At 42.3% G+C, this 27,964-nt stretch overlaps 1 protein-coding gene across 2 annotated transcripts; it reads left to right on the top strand.

Annotated features, from left to right (window-relative positions):
* Nucleotides 1–748: 748 nt before the first annotated feature.
* On the top strand, nt 749–27,964 carry rab28 (RAB28, member RAS oncogene family). 2 transcript variants are annotated; one of them, XM_061079524.1, is made up of 8 exons: nt 749–850; nt 1,016–1,167; nt 6,422–6,518; nt 9,289–9,377; nt 11,158–11,287; nt 22,554–22,657; nt 22,744–22,821; nt 26,614–27,964. In XM_061079524.1, exons 2-8 carry the CDS (start codon nt 1,093–1,095, stop codon nt 26,704–26,706), a joined length of 666 nt encoding a protein of 221 aa, XP_060935507.1. In that variant the 5' UTR covers nt 749–850; nt 1,016–1,092; the 3' UTR covers nt 26,707–27,964. The 2 variants fall into 2 exon arrangements, with proteins under 2 accessions (XP_060935507.1, XP_060935508.1); XM_061079525.1 differs by lacking the exons at nt 749–850; nt 26,614–27,964 and adding an exon at nt 25,325–25,685 and having other exon boundaries at nt 872–1,167.

The raw sequence follows: 27,964 nt of genomic DNA, 5'->3' as shown, positions 1-27,964 counted from the left end.
ATCGTTAAAAACATTGAAAATAGCAAATGCTTATATTCTGTATTATTTAAATGAACAGTGAATTTATGGCATTTATGAGAAAAATTACTCTATCTGTATTTTCTTTGAGTCGAATAATTGATTCATCCTGCTGTACTAAATGGTTACTGAGTGCCTGAGAAAATAATGACACATTTATGCAAAGTGAGGCTCACCAACACATGTATATTTAGGCCTTAGGACCCCTGTGGTCGTTAATCCACCCATATCACTTCCAGAATTTACAGAATAAAAGTTTCAGGATTATTGCTAATGCTGCATTAAGAAATAATAAGACATAAGCAGCATTGTGTTGTTGCAGGTGGTTGATGCAGAGCTCCTGATACTAACAATACATATTATATTATAAACTGATAATATGCTCTGAGTGTAAAATGCACGAATAGCTGTAGTACATGTTGTATATTTATGAAAATAAAAGATTTAATACTTCCCTCCGGAGTGTGGTTGAGTAAAAGTATACAGAAGAGTACCACAGCTTATTAAACAGTATGTAGTATGTTTATATATAGAAAATACAAACAATAAATTCTTATAATTATAACAATCTAACAATCAATCAATGTGAATTTGTTTTTATTTTGCACGCTTTTACTTTATAGTGATTCAAGTGCACACACTTTAACCCTCGTGTTACCATGGCAACCGCAGCGCGTCACACACACTCACGACCACACGGACCCTGGCTGCTACTTCCGGTTCTGCTCTTGTCCCCCCCTTGGAACTGCTAACGGCCTCGCAGCGGTTCTGACACCGTCACGACCCGGAACCACGACCCGGGACCCGAGACTCGTTTCTCCCGAGATATCAGGTCTCCTTTGAGAGAGAGAGGGAGAGAGAGAGAGAGGGAGAGAGAGAGAGGGAGAGGGAGAGGGAGAGAGAGAGTGGATCAGTCTGTGTCGTTGGAGTCAAAATGGCGTCTGTTTGCCCATTCGACGCTGGTTTAATCCGTGTGTGATTCTCCCCGGTACCTCAGACTCAGCGACCCGGGCCCTGGTGCTGCTGTTTCCCGCTTGGACTCACCGGAACAGCCGGGGACACGGTTCCGGCGTCATGTCGGACTCGGAGGAGGACAGTCACGACAGGCAGCTGAAGTTTGTGGTGATTGGAGACGGTGCTTGTGGGAAGGTGAGACCATCACACACACACAGACACACACAGAAACACACACAGACAGTCACAGACACAAACAGACAGTCACAGACACACACAGACACACACACTGCTTCACGGTGCTCATCCTGAAGCTCGCACCGTCACCATGGCGACCGACGCTGATCTAGCTAACTCGGCTACAAGCTAACAACAATCCCAGTACACCAGTGGAGAAATACGTATGTAGCTCCTTAATCTCATTAAATACACAAATATGTAGTATTTTAAGATAATGTCCTGTGTTTAAAACCTCACTACTTAAATACCCGAACGTAAAACTGTAGTAGGAGGCAAATGGACGTGAGGTACACACCATGAAAGTACTCACAATACTGTAAAATGTCTGCCACTGAAGTATTATCTACTCACTAATATAGAGTGTATTGAGTATATGATGCAAATAGACAAAACAAACGAGAGAAAACATCCTATTCTATTTGATAACACTTAAATGGCAAATACTGATCGCATATACAAACAATACATTCACATCTAGAATATTGTGACATTCTGAATTCTTCCCTCTGGTCGTGTCATGTTTCCTGTGCCACACAACCTCGAAGAATAATATCACCATCCCATAATTAACACCTGGCTACGGGGAAGTCGTATTACTATCAGCAGGTTTATCATACTTGAGTTGTGATACTTACCAAACGTAAAAACACAATTTCTTTTAAATCTGCCTCAGCAATTTCCACATGCGTAAAACTACTCAGCTCTGGAAACCTTATGTGGATTATGACAGTTGTTAATTGTACTATGGACAGGTAACGGCCATTTTACACAAAAGGAATAATATAGAGCTGTGCTTTTGTCTAAATAGTCAGTTCACATCATTACCATTTGTTAAATGACTATTTATTAAAAGCTTTCCTCGGCACAGATGGATGTAAATATTTGTTAGCATCGCCTCTTGTGTTCCTGACTGCAACAGGTTATTTGTTTATTGAGTTGTAACCTACGAGAGGACCCATTTCTCCGACTGGAGAAACTCGAGCGTGAGGAGAAAGTCTACATGATGAATGGAGGTTGACAAGATTTCACTCGGGAACTTGCAGCGTTCCTGTTGTCAGCAGACGTCTGCAGTGAGAGACGTGTACGGTTAAAGACGCTCGAAGTCGCCTGCACAGTTTGAGCCGTATTCTTTTTCTTGCTTAATCCAACATTTACTGAAGCTAAATAGCTGTTTACGCTTCATTAAATTAATGAATGTAACAGTTTGTTAGCTGCTTAACTAGCAAGCTTCTAATTTGAGCACAACTCATACAAAAACACTGCGATAGTTTAATGACACAGGATCTGACTTCACGCCCGACCACTCGCCCGAGCTTCCAGTAAGTCCTGGTGTTAAGTACACTTGTGTATTACATAATATAGTTTTCCTGAGGTCGCTCATTCACACTGATCTTGGGTCTGTCAATATTCAGGCAGGGTGTAAACGAGGTAGAGAGATTTGATCTCAGTTAGAGCTCCAGGTGCCTGAAAGCTCGATAGGAGAGAGGAAAGTATGAGAAAATATGGAAAATGCTTAACATAACTAATAATAATAGTAATAACTATTAGACAGCAGAATAACCTTACAATAACAGCAACACTAAATAAATAATTTTGTCAAATAACACAGTGTTTCTCATGGTTTTTATTGGTAAACAAATAAATTGTAAGGCTTTTAAATGTTAAAAAAAATGTAACCTTAAAATACTGTATTTTATCACTTTGCATTCACTTTCTGTAAATCAAGTGACTTCTTTTACAAAGTAATTGCACATCTGTAGGTTTTTTTTCATAGGCTTCACTACACTAAAGAAATTATTTGCCGTTACTATTTTTAGGTTAATGGTCAAAAGGTGTATATATTTTTGTTATATATTTATACAGAGCCCTGTATGCGTGGGCTAATTCTTATTATAACATGTTGGCGCACACATTTTTAATATCTTGCCCAAGCCTTGCCTCTACATGCCATTAAGTCCAGAGTTATGTGCTCAAATGACACAGAGAAGTAAAACATTTTAGAAAAATCCACTTAACTTTCCCCTTTAAGTTTCGATTGTTTCGATTAAATGTTTCTTTGATTTGTGTTGAATAGGAAATAAAGCAGTTTGATGCACTTTCACAGTCCCAAACTTTTAACACTACACGGCGGCTGCTCATGGAACTCGGGGTAGAACACACTTTGCACAGTGTTTAACAGAGTAAGATAGTTTATAAAGGAAGGCTACCGTTTGCTTAGTCAGCCTCTGGCAGCTGGTGGTCAGTGTACCTCTCTTCCCCCCTATGGAATTGGCTCCATTTAAGAACATTGTATCTGGACGACCCTAATGAGACACGTAGCCTTTTTTCTCATTTGATAGGATAAAAGAATACTGGGAATAGAGTCTGGGCGAACACTATGAAATTTGAGCAAATATACTTTTCCTTACTTTATTGTGTCTCTTTGTGGTAAATCTGTTCCGTGCTCATACCGGCTGTTTGTGCCTCTTCTCTTTCAAAATCACTGGACCGAATTCTTCACTATGTTCATTAAAATAAGTACAAGAGGCAGATTAAAAAGGGACGACATCCACAACAGGGGAATTTTTCCCCCGCCACACCAAACAATTATTTGCAGCAAAGCAGAGAGGTTGTCATGACGATCCAGCCAAGTTTCTTCTTCACTGCATCTGAATCCCCAGACGAGTGCGTGTGAATAGAAGGGAGGAGACGTCAAGTGCTTTTCGTCTACACATCCCCTTTCATAACTAATCTCTGCTTCCTCTGGGAGAAAGAAAATGAATGTAGCAGTAATGGTGAGACCCAATGAGAAAAAATGAATGTCCTCATTCTGGACATTTTCTTTTGGGGTAAGGGAGGGGGGGCATAGGGAGAACACACACAACTCAGTTCCCAGTAGATACGCTACATTAATAACCCTCCCCACACTGCTGCCAGGTGTCAGCTCGTCACTGTCTGAATGACTTACCTGCTTGTCTGTGTTGGGCAGAAAACAGGAGCCCTTCCCCCAGTCGGAGCAGGCACCACTGACTGACATCTTGAATGCCGTTTCCCCCTTATTAATGTCAATTTGCTCAGCAAATTGCAATCGGATCAGTTTTTCTTGGACAGCGTTCTCGCTGGTATTTTCGCTTGTGGTTGGTTGTCCATTCAGAAATAGAGCGGGAGATCTGGGGAGGCTTGTCCACCTGAGCAAGATGTTTTAACAACATGGTGGCTCACATATTGAGTCCTAACTTAAACACAGATCTATTTCTTTACCGGTGTCCAAGCAATGATCTTTACAGAGAAGCTCTTCTGCAGAATAACAACTTTATTGTCTATCTTGACTGTAAAAGAAGAATAAAGAGCCAGTTTTGATACCAAAAAATGCACAACCTTCCTCGTATGTATTGCATCACATGGACATAATCAGCTTGCCATATTTTTTTCCCTCCCTCTCTCTCAGTTTCTTGTTACAGTAGAACTTCCCCCATTTCCCGGCACTGGTATCGTTGGTGACCCTGTGCTGTTCTCTGTTGGAGTGTCAGGATTACGCCAGCTTTTACATTCGCTGGTTAGCTCCAATTGTACGCTGGGAAAAAAAAAAGGTCTACGTTGAGGGACGAGAGCCAAGCTACTGGAATGCCAAGACAAATGGCCGACTAGGCCAACGCGAGCATGTGGAATACATTTTTGCTGTCCGAGCTTGTTATTCCTGTGTTGTCAGTGATTGTTTGGGCTACTTAAATGGACGATTTTCTCCTTGTTGCGTCAGTCACCTCTAGTAATTTCTCAGTCACTCTCGAGCCTGTGACACGCTCTGCAGACTGTGATTAAAAAAGTCTGCAGGTTTAGGGAACTTTTAAAATAATTAGGTGGATTAAACTTGATCCTGCACCTGCAAGTTAATCAAGAAAGCCATTCGTAAAAGTCAGGATTATACATTTAATGGGTTAAATTAAAAGATAACATTTAATAATCCATGCTATAGTAAACAATGCTTTTATATGACAAGAAATCCAAACAGACAAAAATTTGGGTAAACAGTGATAAGGGTTTTCTAAATTAGATTACTCTCTGTTTGCCCAGGAGTGATTTGAAATAAATCCAGTCTAATTTGAAGCGTTACTTGGTTGAATCTAAACTCTCTGAGCATGATGGAGGTAGATAAGGACACCGGCTCAAGTGAAAGCTTAGTGGACTGAAAGAAAGAATTTAGTTTTAAATCCTCTAACCCTCAGTGATTGTCAAGTAGCACATTAAAATGCATTTGCTGCCACATGAACACTCAGAGAGTCCCACTGCTTCACTTTTCTGTTGTGTTTATGTAAGCACACTGCTCTAAAGATAGCTAATAGACATTCAGCACTTCATTTTTTCCCCTATCCTCATCCATCAAAATGAATTAAACTTGGCATGTCAAGCCTGCGCTATGGATTCCCATGGATTTCAGGAGAGCCCCTAACATGCTCTTTTTTTTCCTCCTCAAACACAACGGTGACAGTGATGGAGGTTTTATAATTTGTGGCAATTATTAGGTCTGCCGTCTGGAGACATGACACACACTCCAGCACCTGTTTTTGTAATTCACGTTGATTTTCACTGTCACAACTGCGGCGGAGCCAGGAGACGGCAGACAGTTACATCAGCGTACCTTCAAGTCAATCACCGCGTTTTTTGACGTTGCCTAAAATGGATTGGTAATGATGAAATGAAAACCCCGCAGAGCATAGTTCACCGGGGCTCTGTCTGTGAATTATGGCTCCGCTCTGTTGTGGAAAAGAATCACATAGAAGTGTGGTGATGTGATAAGTTATACTTGTGTATTTTTAGAAATATTAGAAATTGAAATACTGTATAAAGCTTAGTTTGGCACTTCACTCACTCTGTGTGAATGGAATCAAGCTTCTTCTTTTGCTAACCACTGAAATATCAATTTTTCAGGAAGTTCTTTAACACATTGTATATTTTCTCTGGAAGGAGTTTTAAAACATCTTAGATTTGATCTGAGCCATGCTAGGATTTTCATTTGGTTTTTACGCTATGAAGTGTGCATATATGTGTGACAATTATTTACCAGCAAAAGCTATGCAAAGACTCACAGATTTTCCTTTAGCTTGAAAGCATTTTCTTTTCAAAACACATTACTTGGAGTGACACATCTTCAGTCCTGTCTATTGCTGCAGAGCCGTGCTTGTATTCATTTTCTGTCCGTCTCTCTCTCTCTCCCTTTGTCTCTGGGTTTCAGACATCACTCGCCACCAGGTTTGCACAGGAGGCCTTCGGGAAGCAATACAAACAAACTATCGGCCTTGATTTCTTTCTGAAGAGAATAAGCCTTCCAGGTGAGACACCTTCATAATCTTCTGGGAGTGTTCGCTTGTGCACAGACTCAGCACGGACACGCGTGTTGCACAAGCACGCACTGGCGGTCTGCACACATGTTTATTCAATATAATTTGGGATGATTGTATTTAGAGAGACTGCCTTTATTGTTAGTTTGTTTTTACTGTCATTTTGACCTTAAGGTTTTGGTTGTTTGTGTGGATTTAAAATTATCAGTGTTAAAAAAGACCCAGAAACTCAATTTAAAGTCGAACAAAGAGGCTCGTTGTTTCAACTTTACTGAGCTGTCATAATTTAAGTTTTTTTCTCCAGGTTGACTCAGGAGCTGAATGTGTCTTTTCTGGTCGCTCCTCATTGTAGAGTGTCTGCCACTTCTCAGGGTTATTCACTCTGAAAGCTCTTCTCTCCAGAGCTTACAGCAAACCTTTTTTTTGGACTCCACAAGGCCAATGGACAGCTTATGTCCAACTGGGCGAGCCTAGCTCATAATTCTGTGGGCACAGTACAGAGTAAATACATTAACATTTTATATCCATATCGCTGATCCCCCAGTTCAACTGATCTTTGTCCTGCACCACATAAAACATTCATGTTTTTATTTGTTTATGTTGAACTCGCAGAAATAAAGCCACACTCTGTATCCCCCTTAGATCTGTAAAATATATGTTTATGGAATAATGCTATATTTAGATCCCATTTTACTTCCTACCATGTGAAATGGGGATTTTCAGCATCTTAAATGGCATTTCCCAAACTCTGCCAAGGCCTAAGCTCCAGAAATCTGCAAAGTGGCTCCATTCTTTCATTACTAATAAAACAACATTAAGCGAGGGCAAATTAAGTGCTAAATGTAAAATTTATGCTGATTTGTGAGTTGGCTGAAGGATTCTATTTTGATTTTGTGTCAGTTTCAGCTTATGAGACTTAGGAGAACTAAACCCCCAAAAATGTTGTGGTGGAGTCAGAATGAAAGAGCCAACTAAAAGCACAGGCTGGGCTTGACTTCTTAAAAAATGAACTTGAATGCTGTTAATCGTTTGACTTCTCTTTCCAGTAAGTTTCTTTCCTGAAACAATCAGTGCTCTCTCAAGTGTGTAACTTTGAGCTTTGTTTAAATGTAGTGTACATGTATCGCTGTGGCAGCAACAACACGAGCTCCAACACCGGAGTTGTTAAATGTCCCATTTTCCGGGGAATTGGGTGTTGATGAGCTGATGAATCGGAGGGTGGCTCTGCGAGCTGGGTGGTCCCAAACTCAGTTCGGACCCCCACCCTGCCTTGTACTGGAGAGATTGTGTGGCTGTCCAGGTTTCTATGGGTCCATAAGGGTCTTTTGCAGTGGGGGGGAGAGAGTAGCCTATAGCCAGCGTTGGCCCCTCTCTCCATGAAGGCCCGGATTGTCAAACTTAATTTACATTTTCCGATGTAGGGAAAGGTGAGGATAGGCCGACTGGCACACAACAGCCTCCTCTGTGTGTGCCTCTTATAACAATGCCTCGTCCAGATGCCCTTGCAAAACACTGAGGTACAGACGGCCGGAGGGAACTGACCAGAGGTGAAATTCACTTGATCGATTCTGTCACACCAAGAAGACAATTATCTTATCCAAATGCTCCTTTTTTGACCTCTTTATCATTCATCAATCAAGTCTATGGGGCTCACAATAGCAGTTTCTACTTTTGCAAAGTGTACGCAGGGAAACGTCGGTGGAGTCAGCGTGAATCTCTAACATAAATAAAGCTCCGGTCTGAGGATGGGTGGGGATGGCTCTTTAACCGTTATTCATTGCACTCCTCGGTGTAGCTTTACATTGACACTGTATAGTCTGGATGTAGCGACTGTGAACCTCAGCGTTTCCTGCCCTGGCTTTATAAAGGGGTCTTATGAAGGGTTGAGTCGTCCAGCCGTGTCCACAGGGTACGCTCTGCTCCCCATCACCGCTCCAGCCCAGCGCAGGGCCCTCATCACACCAACATAAACTCCTCGCTGTCTGGTCCACCCTCCTGCTCTTTTTTTTTTTTTTTTTTTTTTTTAACCACCCCTTTCATTTTCCAGAGGAAGCAAATATTTATTTGGATTTGGTTTTTGTGCCCGTCTTTCTCTCTCTCCCCCTCTCTCTCCCATTCACTCCTCTCTTTCCACAAGCATTAGGACTAGTCTTCTTTTCCTCCTATTTTGTGTTTAATTATTGCTATTTTCCTTAACAGCACATAATTCTCCTCGCTTTCCTCACTTGGCAGGACATGGCACAATACAAAAAGGTCTTCCCAGGCTAATAAGAAGTAATTTCTGAGTATTGAGGATGTTTAAATTAGAGGGTAACTGTACCCACTTGTCCCCCTTCGATCTTTGAGCTGGCTATTCTTGGACGTGAGGTGTTGGGGACCTGCCAGGCGAGAGCCCGGAGCATGAAACATTAATCGCTGATTTATCGTTTCCATTATATATATCGACAAGGTGGACTTTCATTAGAGGAATCACACGGCCAGAATACATAGTCAAGTTACAGCTGACTGGTTATTTCCTAAGGATTATGAGCTTTGTTAAAACAAACAAGTTAAGGACAAAAACATCTGCAATGGAATCCCACAAATTGCAGTATTATCAGTTGAATTAGTTTTAAAATTTAAGTTATTTGCAGATCAAAGAAAATCTAGGAAAACAAAGTAAGAAAAGAAGGTTAGTAAGATATTTATATTATTTAAATGTCATTCATTTTTTATATTAAAAGATATTTCTTTTTTGATTGCTTTCTTTCCACCACTGTAGGCAATTTGAATGTGACCCTGCAGGTGTGGGACATTGGAGGCCAGACGTTAGGAGGGAAGATGCTGGATAAATACGTATACGGAGCTCATGTAAGTGCACACAAATTCACACATAATCCTTTGAAGATGTTTTTATTCTGCCTCACAAACATCTTTATGCGCCGCTTCAGTCTTTTATTTCCTCGCACATGCAGTTACATTTTTTACGTACCAAACAAAATGCTACAGATGTTTGTCATGATGGTTAAAAAGTCACAGGACTCTAGTTATTATTACAGCTCTGGCAGCTTCATTCAGAGCCTGCCACTCCCTACCTGTGGAGCCAAATCATAATAAACCGTCATTTGGCCTCACAGTGGGCGAAGCAGGTCAAGAGATCTTTAAGAATCAGCATATTTCTCGTTTTTCAGAGTCCTTACTGTTGATGTTTTTTGGCAGATCGGACAAAAGATGATTAATAATACTGCAAACTGAAGGTCAATAGGAATATTCCAACCTACATTCTCATTCGTGTACACTGTTATTTTCCCGAATTTGTAAAAACATTGAAATTTAATTAAACCACTAATTATTTAAAGTAATGTTGTTATTAAATAATGAAAAAGTAGAGGAAAATAATCATTTAATAAATAATCTATTAACACTTGCCTTTTTTAAGGTTTGTCTTTCGGGGAATAGAAAATATACTCTTTTTTCGGTCATTGTATCCCAGCTTGTGCATGTGCCAACAACATCGGCATGACCAGGGAGCAGTGTCACCTTAGAGGAGTGCTCTCTGTCACCTCCAGAACACCTCATGTGTGAAGAGGCCCCCTTAAAGGCCGTGGTTTGTCAAATCCACAAAGCGAACTGCAGCAAGAGAAAGAGACACGTCACCATACACCTTCTCTATTCAAGGAAACGCTTGTTGGATACGCTAGAGAAAAGAATAATTGTAGGTTTTATTTTTTTAATGAATCTACATGGCCATTAACATTATGGAGGCGACACCTCAAGTGTTTGTTGAGCCATTGTCTAAACCGCCCTTCTTTCACAGTCTCCCATACATCACCACCACATTACAACACTTTGCCTGCTTCACACCTATTGTTCACCACTGTGCCTCCTGTAATCAATCATAGCTGTTTCGGAGAGACTCGCCGTAATTGTCAGAGGCGCGAAGCTGTCGTCACCGTCCTCTCGTGTTGTGACAGCGCATGTCTGCCGAAACAAAAAGCAACAGACACCCCTTATGTCGTGTTGCCTCACGCAGTAAAAGTAGAGCCGTTCACCTTGGCCCGTGTTCACATCGCATCCTGTAGAAGAAGCAGAAGAGTTAGATAGTTGAGCTATGAGAGGATTCGCCTTGAATCTCACCAACACCTTTTCTATCTGTGTTTACTGGTTGATTGATTTATGTGTAAAACAGTTTCTGGTCTCAGTGTTGGTTTGGTTGTTGTCTCTGTAGAGTGCAGTGTTCAGGAAAACTAAGGGAGGAGGAAAACGTCTCTCGCCAGACTGCTTTAATTCATTAGCTCAGACAGTCGATAACCAAACCTAACTGATATTCTGCACTGAATTTGGAGTGTACTTTATTTTAAATGGGAATTGTTAATTATTTGCAAACCACTATTTTCATTTTGAATCAGATCCATGTGAATTTACACAGTGTCACGCACCACAGATGATGTGTGAGTAAGGGAGTGTGTCCCCGACTGTAAAAAGAGGAGCAGTGCCACCTACTGTTCCCAGGCTCACTCAGGATTTAACTAATGTTAACGTGAAGGAATATGAAGTGAAACTGTATACTCGCATCCATAATTTACCAGTGGCTGATTGTAAATGTGAGACACATCCTTCACCATTGTTCCTCTTGCTTTTTCCAACGCAGGCAGTTCTCCTGGTGTACGACATTACCAACTACCAGAGCTTTGAGAATCTGGAGGATTGGTTCAGCATGGTGAAGAAGGCCAACGAGGAATCTGACGTCCAGCCTGTTGTCTCCTTAGTGGGGAACAAAAGTGAGTTTTAACAAACACACAAACACACACAAAGTTATTGTTTTTCAGCTAGGAAGAAAACAATACTGTAACTACTTTAAAAATGTCAGTGTAGTCCTTCAAGTTTGGATAGCACTTCACTTACTTGAACTCAGTAGAAATTAAAATGAAGAGAGTTTCTCCCTATCCACTTCACCTTGACACATTTTTCATGTTGCGTGTCTGTGTTTGTGTGTGGAGGAGTGAGTGTCTGATGGTAGCAGACGTGTTTGTTCGAGCAGCAGAGAACTGATCGCTGTGATAAGCCAGTTGATAAGAAAGTGAGGTCTCAGGGCGATGGGAGAGCTGATGTTTGGGAAAATCTTGGGAGTGAAGGCCGATGATTTAAGATCCCCGGGCCAACGGACCTGGGGCACCGCTTATCTGTGCCCCCTCCCTCCTCCCCAGTCTGTACCCATCTGCCCCCCCCTCTCCAGTACGAGCCTGCGCTCCTGACTAGAGTCGTCGGTTAAGAAGAGGAACTCGACGTTAACCAGACGGCTCTCCTCCTATCGGCCTGCACCCGTCTACCTATCTCCAAAATAAAGAGTAATAATGATGACTCCTTTTAAACATCCCCCTGACAGATGTGGAGTCATGGCGGCTGCCGTGTTATTGTAAAGCGAGGCGTCAGAGTGCGTGTGTGTAATGGTGACTGTCCACCTTCCCGGGCGATGATGAACGGTCAACAGAGTGGTGCCTGCACACAGGAAGCTCTCGCTAATGTTACTCAACGGGGGGCAGAGGTCACGGTTTAATTCGCCTGTCTGGAGCAGATTCTCTTGTCTTCGCATCCGTTTGCATCTCTTAATGCCCCGGCTTTAACGGTGGGCGCCTCTGTATTTAGGCTAGGTTTTGGGTGCGTGGGTGAGTGTGTGTACTGTAATATTTAAGTAGTGTACATCCCGCTGTCAGGCTCCTCACCCCAACACTCGCACAGTCACTCTCCCCCTAATGGCTCTATTGCTGAAAATGGCCCATGTGTGTTTTTTCTGTTCCTGCCGGCTGAAAAAAAAAGAAAAACAAAATCCCACACAGATTGCCCCGCTAAGAGCAATCAATTACCTTGTGGGACTTTATGAATCCCAGGGCCCTCCCATTGACTCCCTATTTTTCAGGGACCTTGAAGAAAGTTGGTCTAACTCCTATGTGCCCTCACTGACATTTTTTGTATCATACCGCTTCAGTTTTTTACTCAAATTTGAGTACTTGGTACACATTACCAATAAGAACGTACCATATGAATACTCGGCATTCCTTTTGAGAGCAGAATTTAGATTTTTTCCTTCTTATTGTTCCCATGATGTTTGAGTGAAACAGAAATAGAAGCACAGACATAACAAGGAGCTTATAAAAACACAACAGATTTATGTCTCTGTGAGGGCACGTCCTGGGGGAGATTGTGTTGTTTCACCACTCAGAATCTTTAGTGTTCCCACCTCGATAAACTTAAGGTGAACACTGCTGGTTAGTGCAGACTGCAGCAGCAATAAAGACCTGATCCAGTATTATAACATTAATATTTTTTTTTTGCATTTAATTTAACATTACTCTTTTTTTTCTATTAACAGCACATGTAATTTTTGTATGAATTGAGATTAATTTTCCTGAATTACCTTGTGCTTGTCTCCTAGTTTAATTCAAACTCATTCTTCCTTACACAGTGGACTGTGTACTTGTAATTGAGCCTATGGACCAGACGAGTAGTTCATTAATGAAGCTGTCCCCTCCTCTCCTCACCCTGCCCTGACTGCCCTCCTGTGCCATGTCACTGCCGGGGAACAACCTTTCCTTTCTTTGGCGCAGTGTGGCCGGCTGAGGTTAAGTGTGGTTGTTAAGACCCAGTGTGTTGGACTCCCATGCCCTCTGCATGCCGCCCAGAGCCTCGAGTAAAAGAATGGCATCACTTGTAATAACAATAATAACAATTCAGAGAGGAAGCCAATGAAATGTTTTATTGAGGGAACACATATGTGCACACAATTATTTATGCAATGACACACGCACACACACAGTCGCAGCTGTGCACAGAAACATGCCCTCCTGTAAAGCCACACACTTGTGGAGTTTCTGGGAACACATGGTTAATGGAAGAATGCTAAGCTCTTGTTCTGTTTAAACATACTATAACTGTTTATTATAGGGCAGCCCAGCGTAACACCATATGGTACACAGGAATCTCTCAAGAGATGAGTGCTCAGTCCTCTTCTTCACCGCTCAACTGTTTAATTTTTAGTCGTCTAAAAAGTACTGTGTTCTTTGCAGGACACTCAAACTATGAATTCTGTGGATCTTTGCTGAACAACAGCTGATGTGGCCTTTTAGTGACTGTTTGTTCATAGATCAGAGATGGACTTAAAGCACTTATATAAACTATAAAGAACTTCAGTAGAGTACAACAAACTTAAGTTTTAATCAAGATGCACCAAATTTCTAACACTCATAGATATAAGCTCCCGAAATATACCAGATTTTTTCCCTTCAGGATTCATTAATAATTCCCTGTGAAATGTGTGTGAAACCCCTGTGTCACAAAATGCTGTATCTCTGTAAAAAAAGTCCGGGTTTTCTCTTGTTCTATGTCATATCCTTCCATTAAGTTGTATTGAAATCTGGTTAATAGTTTTTGTGTAATCCTGACAAACAACAAAACCAACTGACAAACTAACAGGGGCATAAACTTAACCTCCTCAGAAGTAACTGTACGTCCTAATACACATTCAGAATCGTTTCGTGTGCCATAACAAATACACATCATCACCGTATGGGATCCTCAGTATTTCAAAATGACTTGCGTTGCTGTTTGAAATTTGTGCACATATTTCTTCCTCAGACATTAAGCCTGTGTCGTTTATCAAACCAATTTGTTTTTATTAAGTGGGGATCGCAGGACCCCTGCTCGCTTCCCATTTCTAGCGCTCTCTCCCTCAGGAACTCCAGAGCATCCATCATAGGCTTGTACAGCCCTTATTTGGGTGACTTAAATGGGTTCAGTTCTCTTAACCCCTCCTCATCACTCATGGCTTCTTACTCAGAGGTTCGAACACCGTTCACTGCCGATCCACTCAGGCCTGCCATGGGAAACGTTTCTTGCAGCAGGGAGATAAGGTCCCCGCATCAAGACAATTTGTAGACTCCACTCTGTCTCACCTGCCTTTCTCTTCTGGCTCTGTTTCCTTTCCCCCCAGTTCTTTCTTCTCCAGGTCTCTATCTCGCACAATCTCTCAAACATACTTGCACATTCATTTTCACCCCTGTGCAAACACTTACTCTTTCAATCACACTCTCAGACCTACTCTGAACTCTTATCTCTCACATGTGTAGCTGCCTTACTAACAGTAATGTCTTTTCATTGGCTCCTTGTCCCTGTTGTGTCAAACAACACGCGTGTGTTTGCTTTCTGCACGCTGCAGCAGATCTCGCCACGTACCGTTACCAGTCGCACTTCTCTCTCTGCACTTTTCCATCCATCCATGAGAAAGCCAAAGCGAAACATGGATCTCCCCTAACTCTCGATTCTCCTGAAGCATGTCCTTACCTCCAACATTGTTGGTCTTGAGTTGTTTGCCCTCTTGGCAAGGCCTCAGGTGGAGTTGAAGCCCCCCCCTGCCCTCCCCAGCTCTCTCACCCCCATCACCTCCCTGCCCCAGTAAAGCTGCCACAGTTCCTGTCTGTTCAGTGTTGGCCTGCACATTTCTTAATAGAGAGATGCTCAGAAGTCCAGGAGCGCAGAGGAGCTCAATGTGCTTCTGTTTTTGGTTTAGCTCAAAAATGTTTTTCCTGGCTCAACCCACTCCTACTTAGGTCCTCTTACAACAAACTAAAAGGTCCTAATTGCCCCCAAGGGAAAGGTTTAGCCACAATAGACATGTGGTGGGACAAAAGCCCAGTACTCTTATCCCAGCACCCACACCCCTCCCCAGATAGAAGAGATGAACACGTCAGCAGTGTCTGTGTTGCACTGTGGGTAGTGTGACCACAGGTCCGACGCTGTAAAACCTTATATATACAGTGTATAGACCTAGTAAGGCATAGTGTATGGTTGGGTAAAGATGTGGAATGTTTACAGTTTACAGCAAATCCAGTGTTTCCTGTTTCTCTTCACATTTTATTTAAGGTAAAGGGTCAGCCGAGACGTGTGTATCAAATTGTCTCAGTAACCGCACTGACTGTAGCCTGCTGTCTTTCTGTGAGTCTGGAAAAGATGGGAAATAGAGATTCAGGTTACACCAAGGAAACCGAGGGATGACTGAAGAATTACAGCTGTATTTCACTCAGGCTGATAAGTCAGTGTAAAACCACAGCTGCAGAAGCTGACACGTGTCCAGCAGTGATTAAGAAATACTTTAAGGGTTAATTTGAGGCTCCATAGGCATCAGATAGGTGGTCTTTCCCTCACAGAGCAATACCACAGAGGGCCAATCTGGTGATCAAATAAATGAATGCTACGCTGACATTTAATTGTAGCAACTGTTTGACCCGGCTCTGGTCCCCGCACTCATCTCTCTTGACTCTCATGCCTGTCGAAGCCTGGAAAGTCCTCATTCATATTAGTCATCCATAAAGCAAATATTGTTGCACATGCAGTAGATGATCAGTCTTCGAATACCTTCTTGTGTGGTATGTCATGGGCCATTTGAGCTGCACAGCGCAGCTTAGCCACCTGACCTGAAGGCAGCCTGGAACCCTCATCACGCTCAGCCTGTACTTTATTTCTTTACTGCTCCACAACATTGATATGGAGGAATTCCTGGAAGGGGTCTTGCTGACACAGGGTTGGGTAAATAACCGATTGATCTGGATCCACAGGATCCACATATATTATAAATCTATGCAAGATATCAACACGGCTTTCCCCTCTTTGCTAAATCTAGTTTTTGTGGTGTTAAATTATTACATCAGTGTCTTTGCATTCTGCTTCTGTTTCAGGTTTTTAACTTTGTCGGTGTTTGCTCAGGCAGTCATGAGCAGAACTCTCTTTCCACGTTACAGTTCACTGCTCTGGCTGCTGGTGGATATTTAGGCCAGTTCAATGCATTATTGCTAATACGAAGACTTAATAATTATAAGTAGACTTATAGTGATGAGACGCATACAATTATGAAGGCTCCCCTGTGCTCTGTATAATTATTATAGCTCATAGTTACACTGCCGGCTCACAGAGGCATGTATACTGCTCGCCCATAAAAGTCCACTTAGTTTAACAGCGACAGGAGAGCTTGGAGGACATGGCCAGTGAAACCCCGGGCAGCGTCTTGTGCGGTCGGCTCAGAACTGGGTCTTTTGTTCACTTTTCATGAGTCCTGCGAGCCCGTTAACCCAGCCTGCGAGACTCTCTCTCTGCCCCAGGTTTTACTGAGGCAGCGACAGCCCGGCACTCCAGCTCTCTCCCTGCCTGCAGAGCTACTGCAGGACACTGTGTCTTTTAAATTCCCTGACCAAGGAGGAAGACCACATTGTTTTACTAGCCACTGTGGAGTATCTGATTATGTTTTAAAGTGTGAATGCCTGCGTGCGTATTTGCACAAGTGTGTGTGTGTGTGTGTGTCTGCACATCGTTTCGCGAGGGGACGATCGAATGACAAGATGAGCTGTGATCAATGAACTGTCGACAGAACACTTCTGACCTAGTGGAAAGCGAGTCCCCTGATGGTCCCAGCCCGTTTCAGGCCACCGGGGCAGGGGCTCCCCAGCACAAAGAGCGCTCTGTCTCTGTCAGGATTCCCCCGAGGACTCGTGCACGGGCCCTGCTCACCTCGACAACACCCGGCTGGTAACAGCACTTCATCTGTCTGTACTCACTCAGAAAAGTCCTGATAATATTATTAGCTTAGCTTGAAAATGTAATATCCTGATTATTATTTCTAATTATTCCACCACAAGTTGTACAATGTCCAGAGGCAATAACAGCCGTATACAATTTCTACAGATTGCTGCAGTATTGCAAAGCTACACTGATGCTGGAATTATGATCTGTTAAAGCCAAAGGTAATATTAAAATAATGTTAGATTTCATGTTCTTTTTTTCATTAAATGTAGATGTTCCAGTCTTCAGAGAATAAACGTTGCCTACTGTAAACAATAACCACACTGTTCAGGTCTAATGAAATGTGTAAGAGCACCGTTTGACTTCTGAATGGCTGCGTAGCGTCTGAATAGTAAAGAAAACACAGATTTTTCTGTGCAATTCTGTATGATACTATACTCATGGTGAAAAATGAATTAAAGTGGTTGGTAGCCGGGGTTATTACGAGGGAGAAAAAGTACTTTTTCAATCTGTGGTCCATATTTTAATGCAGGTACACACGTCTCCCGTCCTTCATATTTCAAAAGCCTCAGTGTTTATGAGCTCTCTCCAAGTCATGTAGAGCAGTTGGACTCAGGCTTTTAAATGCTTCACATAAATTCCACCATCATTTGTTTTATTAGCCACTTGTGCTGTGAAAGTGAAATGAAAGTCTGATTCAATCAGACATCACACTGAATGATTCATTGTGCTTTTTTGACTTTTTAAACGGGACCTCTTATCCTTTTCCTTATTTACGGTCAATACAGTGAGGTCCAAGAGACTGAGCCCTCATTCCCATCATTTTCAATATAATATTTAATATAGTATAATATACTGTTGCAATGTTTTATGTCCATATTAAAAGTTTCAAACAATGAGGTAAACATACATAACAGTATATGTGATACAAAGAGGTTTCAGACTAGTCTCAGCTTCCAGTGGTTTTCTGTGATCAGCAGACGTCCGAGACATTCACTTGTTAGTTCTCCAAAATCAGCCGAGTAGTAAAACAGACATTTAATATACTTCATACAAGTGACTGATGCTGGTGCAAGTTTTCTATACAGTCATACTATTAGCAACGGTAGCTTTTACACTGTGATCGTAAGACTAAATATACCCTAAATGTCACACAATCACAGGTGATGGGAGTAATATTGACCAAACATATGCTTCCTGCTTTTGCCACACCATGAGTGTGCAGTCAGTGGCTGTTGCTAAAGAGCAAGATGGCAGCACCCGTATGCAGGATAATTAGCTATATTTCTACACAATGCGTTGGAAGTGGAGACGCGTAGTCCATCTGTATATCCAGTCGATGCTTGTAACCTGGTTTGATAATCCTCGCCTCGTGATACAGTCTGAATGGGTTCATGGTCGTCATTGAGGGGAAGTTGAGGCAAACCCTCTTAACAGGGTCTTAAAGGCACAGTGTGAGGTAATGTTGGAAGTGATAGGTTCTCCCCTGGGGTTGATTAGGCTCAATCCTGTAACTTTCACTTAATGGGATATGACCCCTCAGAGCCCCAGGTCTCTGACAACACACACACACACACATGCCCGATCATAACTACCACACACAGGCACATAGACACACACACACAAACACACGCACGGCTCACACATTCCTCTCGCAGCCCTCAAACTCCCCACTGCACCAACTGCTGTTTAGCGAGGCTGTCGACAATTAACTGTGTTATGTCAAGTTTATTCTCTGGCCGTTGCTTGCTGGGTAAACTGTTCCAATTGGTCCCCAGCAGCCGACCTGGCAGAGCAGTGAGTAGGTGTCTCTGTTATCACAGCGTGGTTTTAAAAAGACCCCTGAAGACCACACCACAGCAGGACTGTCGGGCTGTTAGCCAATACAGAGCTGTTAGCTTATTGTTGCTGAAGTTGCTGAATGTGTTGGTGAAGTCTAAACACATCCTTGAATTTGTCCAAAGGTGCATCATGAGACCCACCATAAGCAGGCGAAAGCTAAAGGTGACGTAGTTGAGAGACATCGTAAATTACGTCACTATTGTTTTGTGTCACTTTTGAAAAAAAGCAGTCTTTCTGTTTTACTGTGAACCTCCTGTTCTGATTGATGCCTGTGACTGGTTTCTGTTCCTATGGCAACGGCAACCTAAATACTGCATGGGTATTGCAGTATTTAGACCTGTCTGTGATTCCTAATGATCGACAAACGACAATTTCTCAGGAACTGTGACCATAACATGAACCAATTGTCCCGATGAGTGCCATGTTTCTGTGTCAGCGATTTGGATAGTGTGATGACACTGTCAGGTGTTTGTTGTGGCGTTGTCTAACAAGGCAAACAGGAAACGAGGACTAAAGAAGGGCTATGTACCCCCATCAATGCCATGCTATTGTGTCATGCACTGTAACCGTTTGACCACCAGAATGATCTGGATTTGTCATTTTAACAACAGGGATCCCCCCAAATGTTCCACCAAATCCCCCCCATCCTTGGCTTTGTGCCACCTGATTGAGATTACTTGTGAGCATTTGAACAGACTCTCATAATCTCAATTAAAGTCTCTTTTTCCAATGTCTTTTTTTAGACATTTCATTTCTGTCGTTGGCAAACTTTTGCATCTTCCTCTCAGTGAATTAGAACTAGCGAGGACTTTGGTTTCAAAGCTTGCTTCAGACAGATCAATCCAACCAAAGTCCAACCCCCCCCTTACTAATTTCAGGTCATTTAGTTACATGAACCTCTCTCCAAGTCTGTCTGGTTTCAGGATAATCAGGTCTGCCAGCAAGAGGATTCTTTCCATAAAGGATCTAAGCTTCCATCCCCACATACACAAACTTGTGGAGTAGATCGTCCATATTTTCTTCTCATTTGATTGGGTTCCCACTTACGTAATAGGTCACCACAATAACAAACTGGGGTTTGTTTTACGGTAAAAGCCTAATTCATCCAGCAGATATTAATCTTTAACTGTTGTCTTGAAGTCCAGTGCAGTGACAGGCAGACCTTTTAAATAAACACTGACGGTGACCAGAGCGAGGGAGAGCCATCGCTCCTGACAAGTGATGATCCTCTCCACTATCTCGATGCGCTCAGAGGCCTAAACAGTGTATTTCGTGTTTGCAGTCACTTCCTAGGGGTTGTTAAGCTGATGTACAGTTTGACAGAAACAGAGGGAAACCAGATCATTGGAGGAAGATTGCTTTGACCTGATAAGTAGAAATGGGTACATTAGGGAGAAAAATGGAGCGCAACACTGAAATGGGGATTAGTCTTGTATTCAGTATACACAGACAGATGCCACATGCTTCTAAATTCTTCTGTGAGAATGTGGGTGAATTAACGGTATTACTTTGTAAGGAGCTACTTACTTGTTCACAAATCATGATCAGTAACAAGAACATGCACAAAACTAGAGTGGCACCCAGAGTGGCACCCAGCAGAGGGCACATCAGTCCCCTCGTGAAACCACAGTTTACCAGATCCAGAACATTATTTATTTAGTTATTTTGTGCACCAAAGTGCAAACAATCACAAATTTCAGTTCCCCAAACATGCCTGATGTTTTTCAGTAAGTTCCATGAAGTATTCTCTGAGAAGTCAATGAAAATGTTGAATAAAAAATTATTGAAAAATGAAAAAAAGAGGAGGACTGAGGAGCTGAAGCAAGTGAATGTTTTGGATCAACATACTATTGGAAAATTAAAGTCTTGAACATAAAAGGTGTAAAGATGGACAACATGGCGGTTCCCCAAAAGCGAAGCCAAAGCATCTCCATTGCCACCTGGTGGCTGGCTGCAGAATCGGTCATAAAGTACACCTCCTCCATGATAATGAACGGGACATAGCCCAAATTTAAAAGTCAAATATACATGAAATGTTTTCTGTCAATTTAGTTCTCATCCCAGTGATGGTTTTATGTGTAAATTTGTTTTCCAAAATTTGATTTGATAACTTATTTTGATGCTATAACAACCAGGTGAAACCTCACAGTTGATATCTGAGACTGATTCTCCACCTGATGCTCGACCTGTTCCCACAGACGGAACCCTTTTTAAAAAATGTATAGTAACGTGCCCACCTCATAGCTGCTGAGCCCCTCTGTTAATGTTGGCTAATCTGACTGTGACACATGATTGATAACCTTTCCCAAGTGTGCAGGATCCAAAGGATTAGTCGAGTTTACCTCTAGTAGCGTGCTGGGTACCTCCGCTGTTAATGACTGGAATTAATAACCCGCTGACGCCTATGAGACAGCAGTGTTTATGCACAGGCAGAGACATGACAGTCTGCCCTGGATATTGAGTAGTTGTAAAAGTGTCAGCCCTTGCCCAGAAAGATTTGTGTTTATATGTCACTTATGATGATGGTAATATTAGTTTTAGTCCAATGCAATTTTTAAAAATACATTTTTCTGTCTCTGTGGATTGGCCTTTAACATTTTTGGGTCATATGACTTACTGAGATATTAATAACACTGGATTAGTGCAGTGTTTACATTTCTTCCTTGATATGTATCTTTCTTTTTCTTAGTCTGCTTCTGGCTTTATCCTCCTAACACACACACACACGCACACACAAACACACACACACACGAGGGCATGAGAACGGGGTAAATCCTTGACAGCTTCAATGAAACCTCACACAAAGAGAAAAACTCGGGGGGGACGAGAGAAACGCAACACCGTACAGTAGCCTGTATGCACCAGATAGCGGGTGTGGCCACCTTTCTGCACAAAGCCAGAAATAAAGAGTGAAGCTATTGCTTTCAGCAGCAGGACCCCCGGGTGACCTTCCCCACCGACCCCAGCGTGACCCCATAGTGAGGAAGGAGAGATGCAAAGCACCTAGTATCGGTGCACAGGAGTCGAATGCACCGAGACGCCATCACAATGGCTAAAAAGGAAGGCGCTGTCATTGTGTGCTCTCAGTAAATCAGCGTGGAGGTGACAGACCCAGTTCTTGGGCCTGTGCACCCACCTTAAAGACCGGCACGCTCATAAGTCAAACTGTTTTCTCCATCATACACTCTCCCTGCGAGTGTAGCCTGAAGACTTCGGTCACCCGCGTATTGTTTCTCAAGTATTTCTATGCAGCTGGCTGGTTTGTCTGTTTCGGGTCAAACAGAGGTTCATGGCTTCAGGGTGCAACTGTACTAGTCTTACACGGAGGAATGTGTCGTATCCAGCTTTCATACCAGCTGGGGAGGGAAGCTCCAGGCGACTGAATTGACCACTGTCGGTCTCAGACCCGCGAAACCGAAGCTGAATTACACTTTGTTTTCACATCTCTTTATTTGCACCATCCTCCTACACTAGGCAGACGTCCTCCCATCTTAACTCAAGTGTAAACAGTTATCTTTTGTGTTTATGTTCTGATATGTGACAGTTAACCCTGCGAGAGTGCTGTGTAACCACTGCATAAATCTATCCATCTATCTCTTGTAGATTTTTCTCAAATGTAACACTTTGTTTTGTCTACAGTCGACCTGGAGCACATGAGGACGGTGAAGGCTGACAAACACCAGCGCTTTTGCCAAGAGAATAGCCTCATCAGTCAGTTCGTATCAGCCAAAACGGGCGACTCGGTGGGTACCAGCTCAATGAATAAAAATGAAATAGAATGAGACGATCGTGATGCTTAATTTCTTTTTTGTTTTATCTCTTTCTCCAGGTGAATCTTTGCTTCCAGAGGGTGGCTGCTGAGATTCTTGGTGTAAAGCTAAACAAAGCAGAAATCGAGCAGTCCCAGGTAAGACACACGCTGCTTTGACAAGCAACGATCTCTAGATCTTCTCCTGAAATGTGTTAAAGTTTTAAAGTAAAGTAAAGTAGAATGTCTGAGGGGAGCCCATGTGAGAGTGCAGCAGGACAATTCATCACTTACGAGTGGGTGTGTTGATGTTTCTAACAATTGGCAGACAAACAAACACAAAGATGTCAAACATGTAGCAGATTCCTAAGATATCAACATTGAGGGCTTTTGGCGATGAGGGCAGATGATGTGCATGTGATGTTCTGCCTCCTGGAAGCTCCACACAGACGCCACCTGAACGCTCTGGAGATTCTTTTGTCGTGGTGAATGCCTCCGACTCAGACTCTCCTGCTGCATTGTTCACATTTTTTCTAGACATTTTTCTGTAATTCATGTCTGAAAACGTCTATAATGAAACATCGCTGTCTGTTAAACTTCTCTGAAATGTCTAAGCAGCTCCCTATTCAGCGACATTTTTGTTTGCTCCTATCTTTGATTTAGCTCTTCTCTTATCTAGCCACTTTAATTTGTAACTGAATGTTTAACGAGTGAAAGTATGTGTCTGGGTTCACCTCTGCTGGTATTAGGTGTCATGTTATGCCTGAACTAAAGGGAGGTCACAGGGAGTGTGTAAGGTCAGTGGAGGTCACCACACACTGTAAAGGACCTCTTGTTGTGTAAACATGAGTTTGTTACGTCTGCCTCCGGTGATGGTCTACGTGCTGCGGACACTGCCCATCTGTAAATACGCCCACATTGACCACATTAACGCGTGAAGTCAGAGGTTAAAGGTAGGCAGTGGTAGAGGTGAGGAGGTCTCTCTGATTTATTTGGGTTATCTCCCACTGTTTCGGGCCAAAGCAGCGTCTCGGCTTGCCAGCCAGACCGAGGTGCCCAGTGGTGGCAGCTGTAGAATTTACAAGGTCACCTCCCCCAGAAGCATTAATCCTGGGTCTGATATGACCAGTTGGAGCCACTCTGGCTGGGTAGTGGTTGATGAGCCTGGGGTCCACAGAGAGGTCAGGACCTCTGGAGCAGGGAGAGCATGGAGGGGAAGGACCGGCCAAATTCTCAAGCCCTTCTCCTCTCATCAACACTGCTGACGAACTATAAATGACCGTTGACTAATGGAGCTGTTTGTCTACTTCCCTCGGCCTCTCCTCCCTTGATAGCTCGGTCAGAGAAGCAAAGTGCTTTAATCCAGGCTAATCAAGCCGGCTGAGTGGATAGATACAAGGTTGTTCTTCAAGGATAAAAGGACTGAACTACTGTTTCGATCACATTCAAAACAAACCACATGATAAGTCTGCAACCCAGTGTTATTTCCGTTACTGATTAATGTAATCATTTTATTTGATCCGTTTCCATCAAGATAAACTAGGATGGCACCCAGTACGTCCACCAGGAGCCAACAGTCCCCCTAGAAAACCCAGTTTAAATTCACTAGAGCTGGATTTTGATCTGGATCTACACCAAATCTCACATGTCTGTTGTTTAACTCTGTGGCCACGGAGAAGGAACGTCATGGAGAACCTTTTAGCACTTCCCAGCTCCGGGTCTCGCTGTGGGGCCGGCGCAGCCTCATTATCAGTTGTCAGGTTTACAGAGCTGAACATGAGGGTCACAACCCCTGACAGTATTACCTCTGCCTGGCAGCCCTCTCCATCTTGCTCCTCTGTCTGCAGGATCAGATACAGAGGCCGCGGATCACTCACTGACTCCGACTACAGGCTTCGGCAGCTCGTTAATCAGGCAGCCAACCAGGACCTGGGATTCAGCCATGTGGCCGTCTCGCCTGTGGTTATTTAGCAAAGAGTCCAGCAGCCTGGTTCACTGTAAAATACAATTTACACTGATTCAAACTTGTTTTCCCACGTATCTCCAGATTGTGTATATGTGTGTGATCTTTCATATCCTTGTAAACTGGTAATTTGACAACTTTAGGACAAAATTAGCAATTTCCAAGTATGTTAGACAGTGTCTTTAGTCATGACCGTTTTAAATGTTATTTTGTTAATGTGCTCTGTTATACTTTGACTTTCCTGGGAAAGGGATCCATCACTTCTTACACTAATCCATCTTTTTTAGGTTTCTGAGCTCTTTGTTTACTGTAGCTCTTGTTTGCATTAAGAGTTTTCTCTCTGGGAGTTCTCTACAAAGTAAAAGATAACATTTCCTTGTGCAGCTCGATAAATTTAATCTCCAGGAAGAACAAAAAACACTTTGTTGGGGCTAAAGCCTAATTTATAGATCTGATTTTGATTCTTGCCTCATATTATTTTTTCCATTGTGTCTGCTTGTTGTCAGTTGATGCATGCTTCACCTTTACTCACATTTCATCCTCTTTCTCTCACTCTATCACCCTCTCCCTCTGATTGTCCTCACCCTGTCTGACTTTGGTCTTCATTCCTCTCATCCTCCTCTCCCATCCCTTTTTTCTTTTTTTGTCTCTCTGCCTCCGTCCATCGCTCGGCTGCTCTGATGTGTTGAACCCGCTCAGAGGATCGTGAAGGCTGAGCTGGTGGACTACCCACAGGACGAAGGGCCCATTAGTCAAGACAACTCCCAGCAAAGCAAAATATGTTCTGTTCAATAGCTTGAAGTATGTCTCCACAGTTTGATCGTATTCACAGATATATCCCAGTCCCTCTGTCATATAGCTGTTCAACAGTAGCTTTGTATTAACTAGTGGAATCACGGTAGTGGATGTATTAATGCCTTTAGGTTAGAACTCTAGAAAAAGTAGAGAAACTCAACCTAATCACATCTGTGGTTATATTGAGTTATCCCAGAGTTTATAATAACTGTCGTCTGAATCTAAGCTGGGTCTTAAGTTAAGCCAGTTGATAAAACCCTTGATGATGGAAACAGATACGAGTTTGACCTCTATCTTCCTCCTGACTGGTTTGGATCAGGAGTGCTCAAATGTTTTCACCATTAAATCACCACTTGGATTTGACCAAGGATTGTTAAAGAACTAAAGAAGGTTGAAAAACTGCATCTCTATCATATTTATCTCATATTTACCAGTGAAATATAAAGCTATAGCCAGTTAGCTCATGACTGTGTGACATGACCATGATCTCACATCCTGACACAGGACATTTCATATCCAGATAATGTTTTTTTTCCCGCTTCTACCTGCATCTCTATGGTTTAAAGTCTGGTTTCATTGCTTTGTGTATTTGAACGTGTTTTTTTCTGTTTCCTTTAGCCGTATCAGAGCTGTGTTCATTAACTGCTCCTGCACATTTCCTGCTGCTGCTTGAAAGCTCTCCTCTAGGGATATGAATGGATGCTTTTATTGTGAAAAATTACAGAAATTACAAATGTTTGCTGTCACAAAGTCTCCTGGTGCTCATCTTTAGTAAAAACTAGACTTACCCTCTGGACGTGATCAAATTCTCAAACAACTGTTCAGCAGATTCGCTTTAAATAGTCCAGTTGGGAACTTCTAAACAGTAACAGGGTTAGACAACTGAGTTAGAGTTTGTGTTTTCACATCATCCATCAAACAGTTAGGACAGAACCAGGCTAGCTCTTTCCCCTTGTTTTTAGTGTTTGTGCTAAGCTAAGCTAACTCTATATTTCTTACAATGATAATTTAAGTTGTAGATTGAGTTTATGTAACTAATTCACAAGTAATGTTATTATTTATAGGATATTTCCTCAGTCTCTGGAACTCTGCTGCATCCGAGGTTTTAGAAACATCCTTTCAATCAGGTGATTAAATCCTTGTGTATTTAACGCCGTTGTTCATGTTCAATTCTTTTTTTCGCATTTTTTCAGCGCGTGGTGAAGGCAGACATCGTGAACTACAGTCAGGACACCGTGGCCAGGACAGTCAACCCCCCGCGCAGCTCCATGTGTGTGGTGCAGTGACAGCCCCCCCCCCAACAACACACACACACACACACACGCACACACACTTAAATATCTAAACTTCTTCAGTCAGTATTCCTTGTTTCAGAGTTCCTGGAGTGTTCTCTGTATTCCTGTGTGCCAGTAGTTCGGGGGAGATGAAAAACAGACTGTGTGATCTCGAGGCCTTGGCCTGTTTGAATATTTAAAAAAGGCAAAGGGACCTTATTTGTTTGTGTTTACTCGCAGCTATCGTTCCATTTCTATGATTTTTATAAAGACTCTTAAAGCAACTACTTCATTTAATTGTTAGTATGAAGACGATAGTTAAAAAGAGGAAGAAATCTACTATAATCATTCACTCTGGTAGTTGACAATATTTTTATATGTATATCAAACTCTACTGTTGGTACTAGGAGCACGTTTCAATGAGGAAATATATTAAATAAAAGCTATAAAAATACTATCTCCACTAGTTTAATATGTTTCTGTCCCTACGACTGCAAAGTGAATGAATGGGACCCAGAGGAGGTGAAACCAAATGTTTCCTTAATGTCTGTGGTGCTCCTCAGGTGAACAGAAGGGAAGTAGTCGTTAGAATCTCTTTAAGTTGCCAATTAGGGGCTGTGATGTGAACCACTTAATATTACTTTACAGAAATCTTTCAGTTTTACAACATTTACATTTTATATTCTTTTGATTTTGTTTCCGAATCATGTGTTTTGCTTTAGTAGTCTGTCCGATCTCTAGAAGTTTGATGTTTCAGTATTTCATATTCACTGATAGAGAACAGTTCGGACGCTGTGTTGATAAAGTGTTGATGAAGAGAGATGGATATGATACAGGAACGATACCAGAGAGTCCAGCTGAGACGGAGCTGGAGTTAAAGTAAAGTTAGGTCGTAGCCTACTCACCTGTCCGTTATAGAACAGAAGTTTGCTTTGATAAATGGCTTTGAAACATAACATGTTTAACTGGATCTTCATTCTGACCACGTTTCATGAGCTTGCTTTACAGTTTGTGAATTGTTTGTTTTGATGTAGATGTTGTTTGTTAAACTTGTTTGTCAAACTATTGTCCACATGACGGCGTGATGGGATTTCATGTGTTGACCAACGTTTGTTTGTTTGTACTGTAAAAACCTGTCTGCTCTGTTTCCAAGATTATAAATCATTACAACATGTTTTATGAATTCTGATCATATAAAGAAAAAGTTTGCTATAGAAATATTATGAATGTACATTTAGACGCTAAGTTGATGTTTCTGAATAAAAATGCA

This window comes from Limanda limanda, chromosome 10 (genome assembly GCF_963576545.1).
Source record: "Limanda limanda chromosome 10, fLimLim1.1, whole genome shotgun sequence".
In the NCBI taxonomy this organism is placed as follows: domain Eukaryota; kingdom Metazoa; phylum Chordata; class Actinopteri; order Pleuronectiformes; family Pleuronectidae; genus Limanda; species Limanda limanda.
The sequence above is the reverse complement of the archived record's forward strand: the minus strand, read 5'-3'. Positions and strand labels throughout refer to the sequence as shown.